General features: G+C 42.2%; 1 protein-coding gene across 8 annotated transcripts in view; it reads left to right on the top strand.

The window, feature by feature from the left end:
* spg21 (SPG21 abhydrolase domain containing, maspardin) overlaps positions 1-8,355 on the top strand; it is a 169,812-nt gene that overhangs the window by 155,653 nt on the left and 5,804 nt on the right. For all 8 annotated transcript variants that reach the window (XM_043677701.1, XM_043677692.1, XM_043677700.1 and 5 more), the window contains one exon: positions 5,400-5,540. In XM_043677701.1, coding sequence (XP_043533636.1) covers positions 5,400-5,540 — 141 coding nt within the window. The remainder of the gene's footprint in view (positions 1-5,399; positions 5,541-8,355) is intronic.

Here is an 8,355-nt window from a genome sequence, read left to right on the forward strand (position 1 = left end):
CCCCCAAGGATACTGGTGCCCCTCAGGTTCAGGTGTAGACCATCCTGTTTATAGAGGTCCCACCTTCCCCAGAAAGAACCCCAGTTATCCAGATACCGGAATCCCTCCATCCTGCACCATCCCTGTAGCCACGCATTTAACTATTCTCTCTCCCTATTCCTCGACTCTCTATCACGTGGCACGGGTAATAAACCAGAGACAACAACTCTGTTTGTTCTAACTCTGAGCTTCCAACCTAGCTCCCTGAAAGCCTGCCTAACATCCTCAGCCCTCTTCCTACCTATGTCGTTGGTGCCTTGCTGATATATATGGTCACTGCTTTTCTTCCCGGCTGCCCCTCTGGTCCTTGTCACTTCCCACGCTGCTCCCGCTCCTTCTGTGAAAGGGAAAACGCCGCTGTCTGCTACCGGTAAGTAACTTTTTAAAACAAACTGCCTTACCTTAGCTGCAGTCTTCCGGGTTCGTCTTATCTCCGCTGCTGCTCACACTCAAAATGAGTGCATGGCATTTGCATGTTTTCTCAGTGTTTGGGTGGGTTTCTGTTAGGTGCTGTGTTTCCTCCCACAATCCAAAGATGTGCAAGTTAGGCCATGCTAAATTTCTCGGTGTTCAGGTATGTGCAGGCTAGGTGGGCTAGCCATGGGGAATGCAGGGATAGGGTAGGGGGATGGGTCTGGGTGATATGCTCTTCAGAAGGTTGGTTTGGACCCGTTCAGCCGAATGGCCTATTTACACACAGTAGGGATTCTTTGATTCTAACTTTAAAAAGTTGCTTGAGTAGACTTGGCAGGTAAAAGTAGTCTTTATGTTGAACTCCAGGAGATGGGAGAGATACTAAATAAAAATGTTGCAATAGTTTTTAATGTAGAGAAAGAAATTGAGTCTAGAGAATGCAGAGAAATTAACTTTGTTTTAAAAACAGTTCGCATTACGGAAGAGGATGTTCGGCAGGTCTCAGTGAATGTAAATGTGGATAATCTCTGGGACGTGATCTAATGTATCCCAGAATGCTGTGGGAAGTAAGGGAGGAAATTGAGACCCTTTGCAGAAATATTTGATTAGATTAGATTCCAAACAGTGTGAAAACAGGCCCTTCGGCCCAACCAGTCCACACTGACTCTCCAAAGAGCAACCCACCCAGACCCATAACCCTGTGACTAATGCACCTAACACTATGGGTAATTTAGGATCGCCAATTCTTCTAACCTGCACATCTTTGTGACTGTGGGAGGAAACCAGAGCACCTGGAGGAAACCCACGAGACACGGGAAGGATGTGCAAACTCCACACACAGTCGCCCGTGGCTGGAATCTAACCTGGGACCCTGGTGCTGTGAGGCAGCAGTGCTAACCACTGAGCCACCATGCCACCCTCTGCATCATCTATAATTTCAGGTGAGATGCCTGATGAGCCGAGGGTGGTTAACGTTGTACCTTGTTTAAGAAAGGTCGTAAGGAAAAAACTAGGAATCTATAGACCCCAGTCTAACTTCGGTTGTGAGTGACTTGTTGGATAGGTAAAACCAAGGACTGCAGATGCTGGAAACCAGAGTCTAGATTAGAGTGGTGCTGAAAAAGCACAGCAGGTCAGGCAGCATCTGTGGAGCAGGAAAATCGACGTTTCGGGCAAAAACCCTTCATCAGGAATCTTTAATCTAGTAACTTGTTGGAGGTGTTTATAAAAGATCGGATTTATGGACATTTGGAGAGGTAGAAATTGATGAGGGTAGTCAACATGGTTTTGTATGAGGAAAATCCTATCTCATAAACTTGATTGAGTCTTTTGAGCAAGCTACCAAAAAGGTGGGTGATGGCACAGCAGTAGGTTTTGTTTATTTAGATTTTAGTAAAGCCTTTGACAAGGTTCCACATGGTGGGACTAATTGATGAAATTAGGTCACTTGGGATTCAGGATGAGTTTGCTAATTGGATACAGAATTGGCTTAACAGCAATAGACAGAGTAATGGTGGAGGGTTACTTTTTGGACTAGAGGCCTGTGACCAGCGGTGGTTCCACAGGGATTGGTTCTGGGCCCTTTCGTTTGTGGTTTATATAAATGATTTGGATGAGAATGTAGAAAGCATGGTTAGTAAGTTTGTGGATGACATTAAAATTGGTGGCATAGTAGACAATGAAGAAGATTTTCTACGATTGCAAAGGGTTATTGATTGACTGAGTTAATGTACTGGAAAATGGTAGATGGCGTTCAATCTCAATCAATGCAAGGTATTGCATTTTGGTACAACAAACAAGGGTAGGGCATATACAGCTAATCGTAGGGCCATGGATAGAGGGACCTCGGTGTTCAAGTACATAATTCTTTTAAGTTTGCTTCATGATGTTAAAAAAGCATTTGGCATGTTTGTTTTTATTGTGCATTACTTTGAGTATAGGAGTTGGGACATTATGTTGAGGTTGTACTAGACTAGGCCTTTTCTGGAATGCTGTGTCCCGTTCTGATCAACCAGTTATGGGAAGGACATTATCAAGCTGGAGACAGTTTAAAAGAGATTTACCAGGGTGTTGGTGTCTATGGAAGGTTTGAGTTATAAAGAAAGGCTGGATCGGCTGGGAATCTTTTCACTGAAGCATCGGAGGTGGAGAGGTGACCTGGTAGAAGTTTATAAAATAATGAGAGGTATAGTTGTCTTTTCCCTAAGATGGGGCATTTGAAGACTAGGTGGCATATTTTTACAGTGAGAAGAGAGGGGTTTTAAAAAGACATGAGGCAAATGTTTTACATGGAGGCTGGTTCACTTGTGGAATGAACTTCCTGAGGAAGTGGTAGAAGCAGGTACAGTTACACCATGTAAAAGACATTTGGATGGATTCATGAATAGGAAAGGTTTGAAGGGATATGGGTCAGGAGGAGGCAGGTGGGCATATTTTAGTTTACGATTATGTTCAGCATGGTTGGACCAAAGGGTTTATTTCGGGTGCTGTATGACTCTGAGAGAATCTAGTCACAGCTTCTTGCCATAGTGGGATTCAACAATGGTAATGCTACTGATACGACATGAGGTAAACCCTCCTGCTTAATCTAAACTAGAAACCAGAAAAGATTTATCCTGTGCAGTAATCTGTGAAAATCCGAGAGGCCCCAGAACTATTTAAAGTAAAAACTAACAACTTTGTTTCATAAAGTATAACAGAGAATAAGTAACTAACAACTATTTACACCTCCTTTCTCTAACCTATCTTTTACTTTCTCTTCTATAATGCAAGTCAGATAAGGTTTACTGAAAAATTCAAATTTCAAAACCAGCCAGCGTTCGAATCTTCTCTTTATCTTCCTCTGTAAAGTTGCTCTCCAGGTCGGTGTTGATGTTTTTCTCTGTGCAAACTCCTTCTCAAGACAGGTACCTCTCAGATTTTTGACTAGCAGCTTAAATCTGTTGGTCTTTTGGCAGTTCTATCTCAACTGTTCAATTCTTCCCAGTCTTATACCCCCAATATACTAAATTCAGGTAGTTCTGCTAGATTTTAACTCTCTTAAAGGTACAGTACACCCACATCTTCATAACACTACAATCAACATTCTGGGGTTACAAATGTCACTTTCAGAGATTATTTTGTCCTGGCTTTTTTTGAGAGGCTGTAAGACAGAGGCACTGAACTGGCTACTGAAAGCCTCTTGAGTAAACATCTTGGGAGGCCTTGGCTTTTTTTAATGTGTGTGAATGAGTGTGGCCAGCTCTCTCTGATCCAGATTTGTGGATTTTGATTTTTTCAGTAACGTAAATACTCAGGCTTCAGGAGTTGGAAGCTTCAGTTAATGTCTCTTGGCTGCTACTCTGTCTATCTTCTCTTGATGCTTTTTTTCCTCCTGCATTGGAGAACTGACTGTGAGAATCCATGTCTGAATTCCCCTTTTTGTCAAGGGGGGTGTTTATGGGATGTTACTGTATTGGGGCAGTTAATTAATAGTAATAATAGTAGTAATAGAATAATAATAGTCACTATCAATTATTCTGTTAAATTTATAATTTATTAAGTTATCCTAAATTCCTTGTTCTGTGGTTATATTTTAAGTGTTGAAATAAATTGGGTTTTTCTGAACATTGTGTAGTTTGACCAGTCTTGTTACATCTGTGACACTTTACATTTGCCTTTAAAATAAGAAAAAGTTAGGGTCCAGTCTATCCTTTTAAAATATTTTGAGGAGGTCTGATCTGGCCAAATAAGTTATGTGGTAAGAAGAACGGGTCAGAGGCTGGGATTCTTGTAAGAAGTAACTTACCACCTGACTCCCCAAAACCCTGCCCAGCATCTTCAAGATGCAATTCAGGATTGTGATGGACTACTCCCCACTTGCCTGGATAAGTGCAACTTCATCAACACTCAAAGCTTAACACCACTCAAGACAAAGTGACTGACTGATATTCAGTAGCAACAGTGTATGCCATTTACATGATTCACTGCAAAAATTCACCAAGGTTTCTTCGATAGAAACTTCAAAACCCACGACCGTCTTGAAGGACAAGGGTGACAGATATATGGGAATGACACACTTACAAGCTCCCCTCCGAACAACTCCCCATTCTACCTTGCATATATATCACCATTCCTTCAGTGTCAATCGGTCAAAATCTTGGAATTTCCTGCTCAATGTCATTGTAAGTCTAATTACACCAAATGGATTGTGGTGGTTCAAGAAGGCAACGCACCATTACCTTCTCAACGGCTGTTAATCATGGCAAAAAAAAGTCCTGGGCCAACCAGTGACACTAACATTCCATGAATCAGAGAATAAAAATAGGAAAGCTTAGATAAAAGAACAGAAGATATGGTTGCTAAATCTGTTGATGATAGAAAGAGAGGCAGAAAGGTAAGTTGTGAGGAAGGCAAGATTACTCCAGAGGAATGTCATTAGGATAAGTGAATGGGGTAAGATCTGGGAATTAGAGCATAATGTGTCAATATTCTTTATGGTAGAAAAAAAATAAAAGTGAAGTATGTTATCCAAATGGTTTTATCTCAGGGTGAGTCTTTGAAAATCTCTTCCTGAAAAGCTGGTGTAAAGCAGATTTCTTGAATTATTTTAAGGCAGTGTTAGACTCTTGTTGAGCAAAAGGATGAAAATCTTTCAGGAATAGTCAGGATTGCAGATTAAATGCTTAAATCCGATCAACCATGATCTTATTGAATGATGGAGCAGGCTTCAGGGACTGAATGGCCTGTAGCTCCTTGTTTGTATGTTTACTCCAAATCAGAATATCTAATCGTAATCACATTGCTATATTTGTGTACGCAAATCGGTTATCTCATTTAAGAAAGAAAGATTACTTTCCTGAAGCACTACAGTTGTCAAAGATGCAACGGAGATACAAGTTGTCATTCTTTTTTGTCATTTTAACTACATGTCATAGTTATGCGTTCTACTGTTATCTTTTTTTCAGGTTTTTGATCACAGTGCACTTTCTCAGGAAGCCAAAGAAGAAATGTATAAATTATATCCAAATGCAAGACGAGCACATCTTAAAACTGGTGGCAACTTTCCCTATTTGTGTCGGAGTGCTGAGGTTAACCTTTATGTACAGGTGAAATTCTAGGGTTTTTCTTTACCGTATGCATGATTCAAGGACACTACACAGACCTTGGGCTTTATTTATTTATGGGATGCGAGGGTTAGCATTTATTGCACAACAGTTTCCTTTGAGGAGTTGGTCTCAGCCACTGTTCCTCCATGGTGCTATCAGGGAACAAATTCCAGAAATTTGATCCCGAGTGGGGGGACATTTGGTCAGAGGCAGTTGGTTAATGTAGTATTTCTGCGGAATTTGTGTAGTGCAAATGTATCTTACTATTAATCAGCCCAATGGTGCTTGCAATCTGTTAAGTGTGCTTCCTAATTTGAGGATTATGAATGGAAGTGAACACCTGCAGTCATCTTCAGACATCCCCAGTGAAGAATAAAGTTCATGTGCTTTGCCTGTCCACTTACTAATGATAAGCGAGGAAACTATAAGCCAAAACCTTAGTGGTGGGGAAGATATCGGAATTCTGTGGGAAGAGGCAGTGATCAATGAAGAACAGTCAGCATGGTTTCATTAAAGGAATGTTGTGCCTGACCAACTTGATTGAATTTTTTGAAGAGGTGGGCCAGATGTGTAAGTGAGGGCAGTGCTTGGCAAAGTGACCTCTGCCAAGTAAGAGGTTTTTAAAAGTAAGATAGCTAGAGGTCAAGGTCTATGTTTCTGTGAAGGTGAAGGGCAGGTTTACAGGAATAGGGAACCCTGGATGACGAGATATTGAGGCTTTGACTAGGGAAAAGGAGGCCTGGCTCAGGGACAGGCAGTCGATATGAAGGGAATCCCTGGAAGTATATAAAGAATGCAGAAGTTTACTGAAGCGAGAAATCCGGAGGACAAAAAGGGACACGAGAGAGCCTTGGCTGAGAAGACTAGGGTGAATCCAATGAGGTACTCTAAATATATTAAAGGAAGAAAATAACTAGACATAATAGTGTGCCTCAAAGTGGACATGTACATGTAAAATCTCAGGAGATGGGCAATGACTATTTGTCCTCAGTGTTTACCTTGGAGAAAGACATGAAGACTTGGGAAGTTAGTGGTTTTATCTTGGGGACGGTCCATATCGCAGTTGAGGAGGTGTTAGATGTATTAGAATGTCCTGACCAGATATATCCAAGAACACCGCAAGAGGCTAGCGAAGGAATTGCGCGGGCCGTAGCTAATATTTTTGCATCATCGTTAGCCACGGATGAGGTTCCTGGAAGACTGAGGATAGCGAATGTTGTGCCATTCAAGAAGGACTGTAAAGAAAAGCCTGAGAACAATAGACCAGTGTGATGGTGAAAGCAGAGTCATTGGGGACATTTAAGTGACTGCTGGACATGCACATGGATAGCAGTGAGTTGAGGGGTGCGTAGGTTAAGTTACTATATTTTACATTAGGATTAACCTCGGCACAACGTTGTGGGCCAGATGGCCTGTTCTGTGCTGTACTTTTCTATGTTCTATTTAACATCTGAGATCGGTAAGTAACTTCAAAAGATTGAGAGACAAATTGCACATGCATTTGGAAAGACAGGTTTTAATTGGGAGTAGACAGCATAGATTTGTGAGTGGAGATCATACCTCTCAAATTTGTTAGAGTTCTTTGATGCAATGACCAGGAAGGTTGACGACAGCAGGGCGGTAGATGTAGTCTACATGGATTTCCGTAAGGCCTTTGATAAGGTTTCACATGATAGTTTGCTCTAGAAGGTTAGCTCATATGGAATCCAGGATGAGCTGGCAAGTTGGATACAAAATTGGCTTGATGGTAGGAAGCAGAGGGTAGTAATGGAAGGATGCTTGTCAGACTGGAGTGCCTCAGGGGTTGGTGCTGTGCCCATTACTGTTTGTTATCTATTTCAATGATTCAGATGAGAATGTACAAAGGCATAGTTAGTACGTTTGCTGGTGACACTCAAATAGGCAGTATCATGGACGTTGAGAAAAGTTATCAGAAGTTGCAGCAGGACCTTGATCAGCTGGGGAAGTGGGCCAAGAAGTGGCAAATGAAGTTTAAAATAGGTAAGTATGAAATCTTGCATTTTGGAATATCAAATCGTGGTAGGAGTTTAATGGTGAATGGTAGGGCCTTAAGGAGTGTAGTGGAACAGAGGGACCTTGAAGTTCAGGTACATGACTCTCTGAAAGTGAAGTCACAGGTAGAGACAGGCTTTTGACACACTGGTTTTCATCAGTCAGGGCACTGAATATACAAGTTATGTTGCAGTTATACAGGACACTGCCGAGGCCGCACCTTGGAGAATTGTGTTCAGTTCTGGTCACCTTGTTATAGAAAGAATGTTATTAAACTGGAAAGAGCGCAGAAGAAATTTACAAGGGTGTTGCCTGGACTCGATGGTCTGAGTTATAGGGAAGAGATTGGACTTTTTTCTTTAGAGAGTAGAAGACTGAAGGATCATTATAGGGGTGTATAAGATCATGAGAGGCATGAATAGGATGAGTGCACTCAGCCTTTTTCCCATGATTGAGGAATCGAGGACTAGAGAGGATCAGTTTAAGGTTAGAGGAGAAAGAATTGGGCGGCACGGTGGCACAGTGGTTAGCACTGCTGCCTCACAGCGCCAGAGACCCGGGTTCAATTCCCGCCTCAGGTGACTGACTGTGTGGAGTTTGCACGTTCTCCCCGTGTCTGCGTGGGTTTCCTCCGGGTGCTCCGGTTTCCTCCCACAGTCCAAAGATGTGCAGGTCAGGTGAATTGGCCATGTTAAATTGCCTGTAGTGTTAGGTAAGGGGTAAATGTAGGGGTATGGGTGGGTTGCGCTTCGGCGGGGCGGTGTGGACTTGTTGGGCCGAAGGGCCTGTTTCCACACTGTAA

The sequence above is a fragment of the Chiloscyllium plagiosum genome, chromosome 36 (genome assembly GCF_004010195.1).
Source record: "Chiloscyllium plagiosum isolate BGI_BamShark_2017 chromosome 36, ASM401019v2, whole genome shotgun sequence".
NCBI lineage: Eukaryota > Metazoa > Chordata > Chondrichthyes > Orectolobiformes > Hemiscylliidae > Chiloscyllium > Chiloscyllium plagiosum.